At 42.9% G+C, this 15551-nt stretch overlaps 1 protein-coding gene across 1 annotated transcript; it reads right to left on the bottom strand.

The window, feature by feature from the left end:
* Positions 1 to 414: 414 nt before the first annotated feature.
* SLC5A12 (solute carrier family 5 member 12) lies at positions 415 to 12089 on the bottom strand. Its single transcript, XM_027901754.1, has 15 exons — positions 11467 to 12089; positions 9836 to 9901; positions 9126 to 9177; positions 8444 to 8511; positions 7528 to 7682; positions 6305 to 6445; positions 5575 to 5704; positions 5139 to 5227; positions 4172 to 4284; positions 3392 to 3459; positions 2945 to 3031; positions 2134 to 2312; positions 1860 to 1963; positions 1545 to 1666; positions 415 to 819 (listed from the first exon to the last, which is right to left on the bottom strand). Exons 1-15 carry the CDS (start codon positions 11821 to 11823, stop codon positions 676 to 678), a joined length of 1875 nt encoding a protein of 624 aa, XP_027757555.1. The 5' UTR covers positions 11824 to 12089; the 3' UTR covers positions 415 to 675.
* Between the last annotated feature and the right edge of the window lie 3462 nt (positions 12090 to 15551).

Genomic DNA, 15551 nt, shown 5'->3' with positions numbered 1-15551 from the left:
TCACAGTTACAGGTCTCTGAATCAGATATCTTCCAGCTACCAGCAGAGAGGGTTTTGTCCTCCTCCATCTGACTGTATAGCTCTTCATAGTGGTGTTTTGAAACACTTCCACTCAGGAATCACTTTATGCCCCTATGTATGATAGTTAGGCTTTCTCAGTACAACCTAGTCGATGATGTGTGTGACCGTGAGATATAAATGATGTGTGAGGAGGCTTTTTGCAATACCTGGGAATAGGATTAAGATTAACCTGACCTCCCTCCTCTCCCTCCATCAGAGGGCAACTGTCTCACAGTCTCACCTTTAATGAGACACTTCAGGAACTCCCCCAAAGTCTTATTTTATCTCAAATTCACCTTTGCACATTTCCCTTCGATGGCAAGTTACTGAACAGAGCATGTGATAGAGATGTAGTGCAGCTACTTCCAGGAGGGAGCTTCCACAACCAGGTTTATTAAACATTTCTTCTGAAACAGCAATGCTTCCAAAATCCCATTGTCCGATCATTTCCCAGGTCTGCCAAGAATTTAATAAATAAAAATCTGGCCTTTATTGCTACAGAGAGCAATTGTTCCATCTTGGTCCCCTGCAAGCTGGTAAATGCAATAAAAAAAAGTTCTTAATTTCTGAAGCTGGAGAATTAAGTTGGGTTAAATGTCCCATGTGCCTCGGCTTCTAGAGGCGAGATTCTCTGCTCATATTTGTATAGGATTTTTCCTCGGGGTTGTAACCAGAGATCTGGCAATTGGTTTCTTTGTTGGTACCATTCTTGAAGGTTTTATTTGCAGTAACTTTAGGCAGTTTTTTCTCCAAGTCAATCTGGAAAAAAAAAAAAAAAAAGAAAAGAAAGAAAATATCCCTGTACTTTGAAGCCTGTATTCACTGTTTTTTTCTCTTTGATTAAAGGAAAATTGTCACAACAGTGCAAGAAGACAAGGTGTTCTTTTTAATGAGCTCCAAAGACTCGAGACACCTGAAAAACAACCAGTCCTGTTGCTGTGGAGAAGGAGGAGGTGAAGGTGGGAAGGAGCAGCCCAGGTGCTGGTGGCTGCAGCCCTGCCTGGTTGTTACTCTGTGGTGCTGCTCTGGAGAGGAGAAGCCCCAGAGGCTCTGAAAGTGGGGCTGGCAGCAGCAAGAAGCCCTAGAAGGGCTTCAGTCTTCCCCCCTGTGCTGGGTGGGAGGAGGAGGTGATGATTGCTTGGTGACCTCCTCTCCGTGGTTTAAAGGGCGGCTTTGTCCCCGCTCGGCTGCTGGAGCAGGGAGAGCGAGGTCAGACCCCATGTCATGGGCTGTTTGCCTCTGGAGAACCCGAGCCCCCATACGTGGTGCAAACAGGAAAAATAAGTGACTTATCACTGAGCAGGCTTTGGCTGAGCTCATCTCCAGTCTGCAGTGCCTAAGCAGCGCTCTTGGCCTCAGTTCAGAAGTGATTGCTGAGAGCTGTTTGGTTCTCTGCTCAGAACGTGCCCTCCTGCAGGTACCTGCACGTGTTCCTGCTGCTCCTGGGCCACAGCAGGGCTGAGCTGGTGGGTTCAGGCACTCACCTCCAGGCTGTCGTGCCGCACGCCACACCAGAGCCAAGTTTGGAGTCTTTTGGACCAAAAGAAAAACAGGTTGCAGACTGGCTTGATTAACACTGGTGGGATGTCTTCTCCTTTGGTAGGTCCTGAGGAAAAAAAAGAAAATCATGATCCCTCAGTTTATGGCTAGGTACGAGCCTTGGGAGCCTCAGACTGTGAGGTGGGGGAGCAGGATCTCACAAGCTGGATTTTTTAAAAGCTTTTTTGACAGCTGAGTCAGATTCTTGTGCCAGAAGCGTGTTTGTTTTTTATATATATATGTTTATATAGAACACCCACCTGTTATATAACTTATCAGCAACCCTATGATGGCACATCCCAGGCAGCCAATGGCACTGAAGTACAGGTAGGACAGGGAGTACCAGCTGTCTGCCAGCACAGGCCTGCGAAGAGGTGACAAAAGCAGCTCGTGATGGGCAAACAAGTGCATTTAAGATGTCTCCTGAGGGTGCCAGCAAAATGCAGCTCATACTGCAGCTGGTCTGCGCTCCCAGCCTGCTCCCTGCTGGGGCTGTTCCCTGTGCCAAAATGCAGGTTTAGGGGGTAGCAATACCTCTCTGGAGCTGCCGTGGGAGCTGCTGCCGTCAGCGTCTCAGTGCCGTTCGCCAGCGTGCAGTTGAGGGTCGAGAGATGCAGGGGGATGGACTTTGCTGGTGGCGCAGGGTAAATGAAAGAGCCGGTACCAGCCCAAAAAGCCAAGGTGATCCCAGCTACGAGGCCTCCAAGAGCGCCCTTGGCAAGTTGCAGAAAGATACTGTTAAAGGTCGTTTGCCAAAAGTGCTTTTCTGTGGATGTGAATTGGGCAGGAGTAGGTGATGGTGGGTGGCAGCCTGTGCCAGTGTAGATAAATTCTGTTCTCTCTCCACCAAGGAACAAAATGCGGTGGTTTAGTGCCCTCTAGTTAGAAAAGTTGAAGCAAAACTGTGATCAAAGCTGTGAAGCAGATTTTAGTTTCACCTCTGATGACAGTGATGGGAGTGCTGATGGGGCAGTGTGGAATGAGTTCATGTTGTGTTTTGAGTGAGATAGCAACAGCAGAGCAACTGGCCCAATTCTGTGTCTCCCAAGGCTGGGGTGAGTACCGAATATTTTTTTCTTCTTAGTGAAACTTAAAACCCGAAATAATTTTTTAAAAAAAACCCTCATGTGGATCTAATCATCAGTTGTTCCACAGCTGGGTAGACTTAAATTGAAAAAGATAAATTCAGACAGGGAAAAGGCAGGTCTAAACAGATCTTAGATCTGCAGGCTCTAAATCTGAAGAGCAGCCCAAATTAAAAACCCAAACGATTTTCAAGATGCAGTTTTAACCAAACAACACCAAGAGATTTTCTTTTAGATCAGGATTTTTTCTTCAACCTTACCTTCCAGTTAGCACAAGGAAACACGATTCCCAGCGTAAATAATCCCAGCATGGGCCCCCCACACATCCCATGGATAGAGAGGGACGCCTGTGGGTGCAGAGAAGAGAGGGGAGTTTGGGGCAGCAGCTGAACAGAGCATGCACAGTTTTGATTTTTGTCTGTAATTTTGAGTGGGAAAATGGTGAGGGAGAAGGGATAAGCAGTGATTTCAAGGCACAGTTAAAGAGGATCACACTCAGTACCGTTTCCTAGGAGTGAGTAAATAGTGAAGGAGGTAGGACATTTATGATCTTTTTTTTTTTCCCCTAGTTATTCCTCTTATCAGAGGGCCCACTGAAACGGTGCAGGTAACGTAGCAGCCCTCAGAGCTGGCAGCATTGTTTGTTCAGTTCATTGCATTTCTGTTCATTCCTGTTCTGTTCACCGGATTTCTGAGGCGAGAAATACCTGCACGACTCCTCCCATCAGCGATGCTGCTGCAGCCATCGAGGTGCACAGGACGCCGTATAACACACCTGCAAGAGCCAGGTAACGAGGTTCTCAGTGCTAAGGGGGGGTGATTTCTGATTCTAAGGTGACCAGGCAGCATGGGGGGGGGGGGAATTTGCACTTGGGGTTTGATGTTTAGAGTGGGCCATGAGTTGAGAAATGATGGGTTTTCTTTCTTTGACACCAATTTTAACTTTGTGGTGGGCAGAACTCTGTATGCAGCAGTCTCAAGTAAAGCAGACTCTGTATGCAGCAGTCTCTAACAAAAATATATGGACTACCACACCTTGGTAAAAATTATCTTTCTAGGTACAGAGTGAAAAAAACTAAGTAGTAAGTGGAAAAACAGGAGTGGAGAAGGCTATAAACAGTTACAGAGATACAAAAGATACTGGCTTGGCCCTTCTATGATATTTATAAACATTAATAAAATGCTTATCATATTATGGTATTCATAAAAGGGTTATTATATTAATGCAATAGTTGTTAAAAATATCCTAAAAAATTCAAGTCACTTTGGATGTTTGCTGTGTCGATGATCTGGGGGTTTTTAAATTTTTTTCACATATTTTTTTTCTCTGAAAAGCTGAATAACCTGCCTATGCAGTAACTTCTAAGCTTGAACACACTGTATTACTCTAGAAGAATATAGGTCACCAAAGCACAGGTGTTTCTGAGGGAATGCCTTTATGCAGCGCCCTTTACTGCTGAAAAATGGAACCCCTCTGGGGTACCTACATAAGCCTTTGCTGATCCAGGTGCTCATCTTCTCAGAGAGGTTTGGGAAACCTTTCTTCACCAGGTCTTCAAAGGTGACGGTTGCTAAAGCGTTGATGCTGGCAGCTACCGTGCTGTAGAGAGGGGGAAGGATGGTGAGTAAATAGAAGGCAACGTAATCTGAAATCAAATTGTATCTGTAAAAAAAATGCTTCCTCTTGTTCAGCACTTGATGCACCTCAGGAACTGTGTGTTTTGTGGTGTTTTTCGTGCCTGCTGCTGGAGCTGGGGAGGTTTCTGTTCCCTCTGCAGTTTCTGGGGGCTGTGCTTCGTGGACCAAGACAGAAAGTCATCCTAACTGACAGTCCCGTTTACAAATCTGTAAAGACCTTCAAAATATAGACGGTCCAGAATTAAAACTTTACTCCCTCACGAACTGAAAGATGTGCAGTTACCACTGGTGCTGCCCTGGCTTTTAGCTAGGTGATTGAACCCTTATTTGGTGAATACAGTCACAGATGGACTTGCTGAAAAGATTTATATCCTGACTGTGATGCTGTGAAAGTTAGCTTAGGTAAAGACAGTGTCGCCATGAGCAGCTCAGTTTTTCTTTGTATAGATAATAATATCCTAAAATGTGTTTGGGAGATAAAGATGCTGGTGAAATGGAGCTAGGCTGTGCCATAAATGCAACCACAGAGCCATTTAGGTTGGAAAAGATCTGTAAGACCACAAAGTCCAACCATTAACCCAGCACTGCCAAGTCCACCACAAACCATCTTGCTGATGTCTACATGTCTTTTAAATACCCCTCTTTTCAAATACCCCCAGGGATGTAATGCAAGTCAGCAAAAGCACTCCAGCTTCTTCATGGAATGCTCTAAGAAAAACAGCTGGGCTTTTTTTTTAGGGTTTCATGTTTTGACCTCATTCTGGGTCCTTAAGCAATCGTTGTACCCAGCTAAAATGTCCTTTCAGATGCACAGACCTGAGTGTTCCACTGAATGCACAGGCCACAAACAGTCCTGGGACTCCTGGCATCGAAGAAAAGATGTCCATGACAAAGTAGGGCATGAGCTGGGGTAGGAGGAGCACAAGAGCAACACAAGAAATTAGTTAAGGTTTTCCTGGGTAATGGCAGAGAAGTAGCTGTTTCTGAGCATGTTGCTAGGTTCTGGCATTGTCCCAAATAACATGGTGTCAGATTTTGAGCAAAGGGGATGTCTTTTTGGCAAAAATGCTCAATTGGATTAGCACTGCAGAAGTGCCAGAATAGATATTATTGTAGGCCTGATTTGGCAACCACCTCGGTGCCTGAGTGCTGAAAGGACAGAAAGCATTGCACAGAATTTAAACTGTCCTGATATATGCTGTATCTGGGCCCAAAGCAGATTGCTACCAGTTGTAGTAATGGACATCTGTACCTGATCAGGAGCTGAAATGAAATCAGCAGTCCAAGGGTCACAACTCTTGTAATGAGAATACATCACCAGTCCACAGAATACTGCACACACCAGGACTGTCCAAAGTCCCACTAAATTCAGGTAAAGTGCCCTAGAGCAAAGGCAAGAAACTGTTTATTGCAAAATAACAAAAAAGCTGTTGCAGGTTATTTATACCTAACTTTTCAGGGAGATGCCTTAACCACAGCTGGTTATCTAATTCAAAGCTGGCTGTATAATTCAAAGCAAGGTTTAAAAAAAACAAACATGGAGAAGTACAGCATTGTTATTTTATAGGGCAAGGATAACATTTCCAGGTAAATTTGTACAGCTGGAAGAGACCAGTAACTTCTGGTGGGCTGAGCACCAGGTCTTCACTTTTTTGTGAAAAAAAGTCTGGTTGTTTAGCAGAACATGTGTCTAGCTCTGCACACGCTACCGCTGAAGCTGATTCTGATTACTCTTATGCTGTAGAATTTTAATAAATTGTTGCTTTAATTTTATTTAGATAACACCTCGCACCGCAGTGCCCCACAAAATCAATGACCACTTTTAATACAATTTCAACACATTTCCAATAAGTACACTTCCACAACAAAGCTGTAGATAGCACAACTTCTGTGCGATATTTGCTTAGTATAGCTGGCAAGCTTAGCATAATCCCACATCAGTGTGCTTGCTCGCAGGAGGAGGTTAATGACAGGCAGCTTACAGTTTAGCGTGCTTTTCCGATTTGCAAGAGATGCATCTCTGTATCGTGGACTGATTGACTCCGTAGATCCCTAGCCATGTAAATGTTCCCCCAATAACTATTGTCCAGAACGTGTGTCGTCTCAAGGGGTCAGCATCGAAGCTAGAAGAAAGAAAGAAAGAAGGAAAGAAAGAAAGAAGCAAATTAGTTTGCTTGTTTAAGCACATTTATTAGAAAGAGGTAGGTGATTTTTTTCACAGTTATCTGGCTCGTCTTTGCCATCTGAATCAGAAGTTCTGCATTGGTAATACTGTCCTCCAGCACAGGCAACATTTCATGTGTTTAGGTTTGGAAGTTTTGTTGCTTTTATACTGGAGCACATTGTTCACAAGTCAGGATAAATAAATATTATTCAGACTCAGTCAGAGGACAAAATAACTAAATTAATCACATTTACAAGGCTCCTTATGCCCAGATATCAGGTCTGCATCACACTGAAGCAACAGACCTACAAGTTACCCTACATTGTCCTCTTCTAGGAACAAGGTCACTTAGCAGACTAAAAAAATCCAGCAAACCCCTAATAACACATCATGATGACTTCAGTTCCTTTACAGAAATGGCTTCAGCTGCAGTGTTATCTTTTGTACAATGAAATTCCATTACTCAGTAAATCTAACTGGTACAAGTATATCTTTCTGTCTTAAATCTGTCATCTTTGCAATTCTCCTTATCTTGGTAGGTACAGCAGATAACATTTGACCTTGCTGCTGGATTCTGACAGTGACTTGCCTTGATTAATGAACTTTTTAGTCAATGCCCCAAACAGCCAAAGGAAGGTCATTTTTCTATCCCAGTGCACTGGTGCACCATTGCTGGCTGATGTGATAAGTGAACATAAAGCAAAGTGCCAGTTTTAGGAAAGAAAATGGAAGATTGTATATAAAGTTGGAAGGAATAATTTGGCTTCATTTGTAGCTACACAAAGGAAAATGGCAGAGTTCCCCTTCAGTTCAGCAGAGCTTTGATTTCTTAAAGGAGTTAAGCTCTCCTGAGAGTCAACTGCACTGCCAGTCACAGAATATGCTGAGCTGGAAGGGACCCACAAAAGATCATTGAGTCCAACCCTTAACCCTGCACAGGACCATCCCCAAGAGTCACACCATGCTTTTGGTTTAGTGAGGGTAGGGTTTCTAAACATTAAATACTCAAACAGGGAAGGTATTGCACCATTTGTTTCTTACTCAAATATGTTTAGTCGTGATCCTTCATAGGCATCTTCCCAGATTTTGGTTGGTCCACCATTCAGACTGGTTCCTCGAATCAAAACCGTCACAAAGCCAGCCACCATGACAAGCATTTGAAATGCATCTGTCCAGACAACAGCTTTTAATCCTCCCTAAAACACAGAGAAACTGTATGCCCCCAGTCTTCTTTCCTGTTGCTCAGGTACTGCGAAATGTAGAAAGACTCCTTGTTGCAACAGCTCACGAAATGGCAACAGCACCCAGCAAATCAGGGCTCTCTGCATTCTCCCAGGAAGGGTCTATTTTTGCAGGTCAGAAAATTTCACAGCCTAAATGTTTTGTCCGCAGGTACGTGAGAACACCTGACTTCCAGTTAAAAGCTTTTCTTGCGCCTTCTTTATATGCATCCTGAGCCCCAGGGCTCTGCTGCTTCGCTTCCATGTTTATCTAATTTGGAGTCTCATGTTGCTCCCACTCAGAAGCAAAGCTTTCTGTGACCTGTTGATTGTCCTTCCTAGGTTTTATTGCTCTGGTCTTGATCTGGGGTAACACCAGAGGCACATTTTTCATTACAGTGTTTTCCAGCCTATAACTTGTAAAAGATAAGAATCATCTTATCAGAAGATTTAGTATGACAGGGGAAGGTTATCGCCTCCTTATCTGGACTCTGCCTCAAGCTGTCTGGTTTAAACCTTACAACATACAGCAGAGGATTAGAGAGGATTTTTTTTTTTCCTCCAAATAGACTTATTTATACCACAGAGTGTAGAAGAAACTTATCTCTGCGTTCTCCAACTTTAAACTTCAGTCAGGCTGTATGTGGCAGGCACCCTTCTGCGACAGTCTGTGGTGTCTGAAGGGTGGTTGAATTAACCATTTGTGTTCCAGCTGTTCAGTTAGGCCTGTTACATACCAGAGAGCAGTAGAAAGTGCAGACAATTCCTGTTGCAGCTACAGAGCCCCAGAGATCAAATCCAGTGACTGCAAAACCAAAGAAAACCAAATCATTAGTAAAAAGACACACAAATTTTGGTTTGGCTGATATTGAAATCCCTCCCACAGGACAGAGTTTATGAGAGCAAACCTATTTTGAAAGGTTTTCCTATTAGCAAAGTTAGTATGGCACAATAATGAATGTGTAAACTCTCACGTGGAATTCAACTGCACACCAGAGGAAGGAAATTTGGTGCTGTGTGAGAGGAGGGATTGGACAGCCTGGCTGCAACTCAGATGATGAACTGCATGGGAAGGAGTTACACCCACGGGAGACAGGAATGGGGGGAGTCAAAGTACAGAGCATGGTCCTGGATCATCAGCTCGTACTGTGAACTCTGTCAGGATGTTGGGAAACTGCTTGTTGCCAACCTCTCCAGGTGGTTACTGAGGGGAAGGGAGAGCAGAGCAGCACCAGAGAGGCTCCTGCTGATGGATGGGTGTGAGAGGGGGCTGGGGGGTCAGACGGGCAGAGCTGTGAGGTGGAGGCAAAACCTTCTTGGATCTTTGTGTTATTTATCAATTTTCCTCCCTTTGTTTACTCTGATTGCCTCGTGGTGTGGTTGTTTGGGGTGGCAGTGCAGCGCAGCAGGAGAACTCACCCTGGTTGAGTGCCAGTGATGGAGCATAGACCACTATCCCTGTGTAGAGGATCTGGAGGAGAAAAAGTTCATTAAAAAGTCGTGTAATTGAATGTTCAGTGATAAGGCTTCTGTTTAGGGTGGGGCTCTGAGCAAAATACCAGATCTAGGAGGTTCTTTAGATCTGCTTGTATTGTATATGTCTTCCTGTTTCAGCCCTTACACAACACAAATCTTTGGTTTAATTCCTTTCTGAGGGAAGGACAATTACCTAGATGACAAAGTATCCTCATCAAATAGAAAGAGGGTATCTCCAGAAAACACAAAGAGTGATACAGAAATAAGTTACATAGATCTCAGAATTTAAATTTTAGTTTTTCCTTTCAATCCCTTTCAAAGTAACTGACTCAATGCCCTTCACGTGTTAAGTTCTGGCAGAACTCATGGAGAAACAAAGCATAAAACTCAGTAGCATTTAAACCTATTGCTGAAGGTCTGGAAATCAGTGAAATGGAAATCATGCAAAAAGAAATGTCTCCCAATATCCCACAGTACAACCATTCTTTCATTTTAGCATTCATAGCCCAACTTAAAAAAAAAAATAAAAAACTAAGAAAAAAAGAGTAACATCATTAAAACATCTGATTCTAAAAAAATGTACCATCTGAGACCAGTCTGTGAAAATCAATGTTGAGTGAAATTAGCATTACAATGAGCCGGTGTTTTCTTACCGTCTGCAGGATGTAGATCAGGGTTGCAGCAAGACGGACAACCTTGTTAAATCTTAGCTCCAAATACTAGGAAAAAGAGTAATCTCAGTAAATTGCACATGTAGCACCTGTGTCACTCCTCTGTTTGCCCCAAGTAACACCTTGCCATGAGAGTAAAATTACTGCCAGCTGGCACTGCTGTTACCATTGTCATTGCATGGAGGGATAATGGCATTTAAGAAATCTTCTCATCTGTGCCATGTACTTGAAGTTCTAGCTGGGGTGCAGCAATAGGTACCTTCTTGGTGTCAGGAATAACTGGAAGAGCCCAAGGGCTACAAAGGGGGGAAATTTAAACTTCAAACGAAAGTATGTTCCAGCTATACAGTGAGGAAACTTGAGCTCATCTCTAGCAGAAATAGCACCCTGCCAGATACCAGCCATGGACTGTACAAGGCTTTTACAAGTCTCTAGGCTCTGCACTATGTGTTATTGCCAGAGCATCTTCTTCCTTATTGATTTTGTTTGCGCTCATCTCGTGTTTCTTGCAGAATAAACCCCCTGGTCTGCCATACAAATACACAGACAGTTTGTGCCACTTGACCTGTTTCTAAAAATAATTCCTGAAACCAGCAAAATTATCTTTCCAGCAGATTTGGAAGGGTCTCTCTGGCTAGGATGACCCCTTTGGTGTTTACAAAAGTAATTCTCTGATCTTGGATCAAAACCAGCCAAAAAATGCAACTAACTTGCAGCAATGGTCAATTTTACTCTTTTCCAACCTGAAAATATTTCCAAATACTCAGGCAGATCTGCTTGACCAAAAGCCTTCCTCGGGCTCAGGCTCAGAGAACATGAGCAGCCTTTCTGTTCTTGGGAAGCTCCTTGTGAACTAACCCAAATTTCCTCATCCAGTTCTTGCCTGCCTGAAACTGCCCACAAACAGGAGCAACTAAATTTGCAGCAGTTGATTAAAGTAAGTGGAAGGCTATCCCACATGGTCAGTAGCTGCCCTGTGGGTGTGCAGGTGATAAAGGCTGCTGCTGAACTGCATGATGAAGAAAATAATATCTTCCAGAAAGAATGCCAGGCAAAACTCTACAAAATTCGTAAGTCATTTGTTTAATTTCCTAGAGAATTTGTTTTCCAACCCTGTCTTTTTTTCTTTTTTTGTTTCTGGAACATGCCTGTCATTTTCTTTCTCTTCCTCCCATCTCAGCTTTTTAGATATCCAATAGTTCACTTTTATAGTAAATTGGATCCAAGTGCCATATCTAGACTATTGGATCTAGAATTGTTCTTAAAGTCTGTCTTTAATACCTGCTCTCTAAACCAGAGGGGAATACTTATAACATCTGAAGCATTTGGATACACTTAAATGTTTTCCAACTGTAATTTAATTTGGTGCTGGTGTATAAACCTGTGTCGTGTCTGTGCCATATGTGCATAACAGGATCTCTGGCCCTTATTTTGTGCAGCATAAACAGCTAGTTTGGATAATGCAACCAGTTTTTAAAAATAATTGAACTTTCGGTGCAATTTTTTCTGCAAAACACCGCAGAAGAGTTTTCTGTCAGAGATTTTTATCTAAAATACGTGCATGATACTGACCTATGCTAGAGCAGTGCCTCGATTCTGTGATCTTCACTTACCTCGTAAGTGCTTGTTATGCCAGATCGGTAAAAGACAGGTAGGAAAAGCTCAGCAGTGAAGACGATGACGAGCGCGTACGAAAGGAAGAACAGCACAAAGGATGCCCCGTAGCGATAAACTTCAGAGGGGGTCCCCAGCACAGTGACTGCTGACATGAAGCTCGTTGTGAGGGAGAAAGCTATGGGTCCGCACGTCATCTGCTTCCCGCCCACCAAAAACTCCTTCGAGGTTTTTTTTTTCCTCTCCTTGACGGCGAAGAAGACCCCGATGCTGGCGCTGACCAAAAACAGGGCGGCGAACACCACGTAGTCCCAAGCCACGAATTTTTTGACTTCTGGAGCTTCAAAGTTTGGCATCGCACCAGCTGCGCAGTTCTCTGGTGGAGGATTCTGGTTTGCTGGTTGTCTGACCAGATTAACTCTGCTGACAGCCAAGCTGAAGGTTATGTGCAGCTCATCGATGACAGATTATAAACTGAGAGACTGTTCAGCCAGCAGATGTTTTTTAATCCAGTTCAGTTCTAAGGAGGGAGGAAAATGTAGCTGAGGATGAGTTAGGAAGGTGCTGAATGCACTTAGACTCTACAGCTACTAGTGCTTCAGCCAGGCAGGCTGAAGTGAGGGACTCTAGCTGTGAAATCTGTAGTACAATCCCTTTTTATCTATGAGGTATAAATTTAGGGTTAAACATTAGCCTGACACATTGACTTGATCTGACTCTTGTCTAACCTCTCAGCATTTTTAAATAATAAAGTGAGAGAATAGAGAAGTAAAGGAAGGAGAGCTCGGTGTACAGACCTGTCACCTCACCAGCGAGCTGGTTTTCAGAGGAGCAGTTCCCTCATGTGGTTAAAAAACTTGATCAGCGATGGGGTTTAGGGTTGTCCTTTGGGGTTCTAAGTGTGCTCTTTGGTAGACACTCTCCATCAATGCCATAACAATACATTTTCCAAAGAAGCAGGGCATGACTTATCATCCTGAAGGATTAACTTGTACAAAGAGGTAGCGTGTGTAGTTGCAGCCCTGAAGGAAGGGTGGAGGGCATGTTTTGGAGAAAATCAAGAAAGAAATGGAGTACCCTGGGAGAGCTTTTAGTAGCAAAAGTCCCTTTCTTCAGCCTTATCTTGGCTGGGGATGGATCCTACTTTCTCCTTCTCAAGTGTGATGCAGAAGGTGAACTAAAAAAGCCAAACAAACAAAAAAATCCCAACCAACGTGCAAAGATACTTCTTAAAAGGCACTGCTTCGTCTGTAGCTGAAACACTTTGAGTCCCCAGAAGTTAAAACTCGAAGTGGAAGATCCCTGTAACCTCTGTTCTAGGAAAATAAGGCTAGTGTAAAAAAATTCCTGTTGGCATAAATGTAAGCCTGCAGTAATGTTGGGTTTTTTTTTTTCTTTTTTAATTCTGAATGGGTTTTCTAGGAGAAAAGTGGGATTCTTTGAGTGATAGTAACTTGCACAAAGTAGAAAAAAAACTAATGGAATATCAAACTGAAAATCAAGTTAGAAATGTAGATTTGTTTATTTATGATGCCATAGCCCTCCGACATATTTTCAGCATCACTTCATGGGGCTGTTCAAAATAACAATTTTGGCTAAACCTCACATTAAAAAAAAAATTATATGAAATAGAAATACAATTTCTGAAGAAGAAATATTTCAAAATAATACGTAAACACTTGAAGATGGTGAAGGGCCGTGAGAGGAAGCCGTGTGAGGAGCAGCTGAGGACCCTTGGTGTGTTCAACCTGGAGGAGACTGAGGGGAGACCTCATTGCAGCTACAGCTTCCTCATGAGGAGCAGAGGAGGGGCAGGCACTGATCTCTGTGGGGACCAGAGACAGGACCCCAGGGTACTGAAGAATACTTTTTTTTTCTCCTAATAATGCAGATATGAGAATCAAGTCTGTGAATAGTTTATTTTGCTATATAATAGACAAGGGGTTTACTGTAGCTTGATACATGACTGAATTATTTTCATATCCCTTTTCAATATTTTTCAATATCAAGCTGCGAGAAATTCTTTGAAATAGGCACTGGAGGATTAACATCTCATTTAACTGGATGGCTGAAAAAGAAATAGTAACTAGTTTATTGAGGAAAAGTAAATTTCTGGAGCAAAAAAATGCTCTGAAAAATCAATAGTGTGTCATCCAGAAGTCCTGTTACGCTTAGGGGTTATTATCTTTCCTTGAGAGTGGACTTTGGCTCTTCTTAAGAGGCTCCTCTTTAATGATTACTTTTTCCTCAGAACGACATGCTCATTTGACTATAAAAAGATCATTATAGTATGGGCAACTGGAGGTATTGCTTAGAGTTTCAAAAGAGATCATTGTCTGGGGACACAGAGTCCTTGCCTGTGAGATTGCTCTTCCCTGGCAGCCCCAGGTCACGTCAGGGCACCCATCGAGGACTGTGGCCAGTGGTCAAGACTCATCCTGCCCTCCTACTTCCCTCTGTTTTGCAGGTGATAGAAAAAGGAGGTAAGTTGTGTTGATGCCTAGATGGCAGCTTAAATCACAGAAGTTTTGCTCTATTGTTTATTTGCAAGAAGTCTGTGAAATGCTGACAAATATCCCACTGAAAGGGTGGTAAGGCATTGTAATAGGCTGCCCAGGGAAGTGATGGAATCACCATTCTTGGCATGTTCAAAAATCACCTGGATGTGGCAGCTGGGGATGTGGTTTAGTGATGGACTTGGCAGTGCTGGGTTAATGGTTGGACTAGACAATCTTTTTCAGCCTTAATGATTCTGTGAAGTGGCATGTTTTGTGTGATTGTGTCTGTATCTTCCCATATAAAACGTGATGTTTATTTTTATTCAGTCTTTTGCTCATTTGGAATCTTGACTCTGAGTGCACGTGTTGAAAGCTGACCCCTGAAATTAGGCACGGAAAGGAAAAATATTACAGTAACAGAATGCGACATTGGAAATATACTCAGGTTCAGCAATAAATTTTAAACCTGGATGTTTGCTATATATGAAGGCCTGTGGTGGAAAAGCTGAAGTTTTAATGCAGAGAGATTGTTCAAGAGAGATAAGGGTTTTTTTTTTCCTCACATGACACATGGAGCATTTTAAACACATCCCTCAAGAAGAAAAACTTCTTTATCTTACGTATCCGATGCTGCCTTGATGGAAGTTAAAATTAGAAATTAAATAAGTCTTGCTTGTCTCCTGCAGGCTTGAGATCAATTACTTTGTGTCTATTTTACGTTCCTTTTAAATCTCTGACAGGTAAACCAAAAAATTCAGGGTAAGTCCCTTGCTGTTGGGATTCTGACAACTTCACTGTGAAAGAATTCTGGACATGGGGGTGACAGGAATTCGTTTTCACCGCTCTGGTTTTTGCAACTGATTTTCTTGCTTCTCCTTCTTGTACATACCACACCCAGTGCAGGGTAGTATATTGGAGAATTTTTGGATAATCTGTTTACTAGTGCTGTGGGGTTTTCTCTGGTTTTAATGTTTTTAAAGTCTGCTTGTTTTGGTTTGGGGCTTTTTTTTTTTTTTTTTTTTGATTAACATCTTTGCTGTTTTATTTTTGGTGTTGTTTTGCCCTGTGACATCTGGGGAACATTAACGTTTGCTTTCAATTTAGAGGAGAGAAGGGAAAACTGAAAGGCAACAGCCTTGTTTAGATTTGCTTTTTGAGTAGGGCTTGTCTGTGGGTGAAGATTTGGAAAGGGGACTCCTGATCCGACGCCTGACTCCTGCCAACTGGCTGCATCACTCTCTAGTTCACTCTTTTATCTTCCTTTTCCACAGGAAAGAAAAAATAAACCAGGCCAGATGCTGCACTTGAGCTGTCTGAAAAGGCATGGCTAATCAGCTTTTTCACAGGTAGCCAAGGGTTACCTTAGCTGCTGGTGCTGCAAGGGGAAACCCTTTCAGATGGGTCCAGGTCGCACTCACAGGGCAAAAATATTTATATTTATATTTATATTTATGTTGCTGTACCGCTGCTCCTTTTGTCAGCTCCATAGAAATGTTTTGACAGGCGCCTGTAGTCACCACCTAAATACCCTTTAGAGGCTGTAAATCTTTGATTTAACTTTGTTCTTAGAATGCTGTCTAATCTGG

Source organism: Empidonax traillii, unplaced genomic scaffold (genome assembly GCF_003031625.1).
Source record: "Empidonax traillii isolate 1590-97213 ecotype Southwest subspecies unplaced genomic scaffold, ASM303162v1 scaffold810:size284574, whole genome shotgun sequence".
Classification (NCBI taxonomy): Eukaryota; Metazoa; Chordata; class Aves; order Passeriformes; family Tyrannidae; genus Empidonax; species Empidonax traillii.
Note: the sequence above shows the minus strand (reverse complement) of the source record. Positions and strands in the feature narration are given on the sequence as shown.

Excerpts from the sequence above, each read along its gene's own strand:
- SLC5A12 (XM_027901754.1), bottom strand. The coding sequence starts at position 11,823 with ATGCCAAACTTTGAAGCTCCAGAAGTCAAAAAATTCGTGGCTTGGGAC. Across the intron at positions 5,228-5,574 it reads TCATTTCAGCTCCTGATCAG|CTCATGCCCTACTTTGTCAT; the intron begins GTACAGATGTCC and ends CTCCTACCCCAG. Across the intron at positions 2,313-2,944 it reads TTCCTTGTGCTAACTGGAAG|GGCGCTCTTGGAGGCCTCGT; the intron begins GTAAGGTTGAAG and ends CAACTTGCCAAG.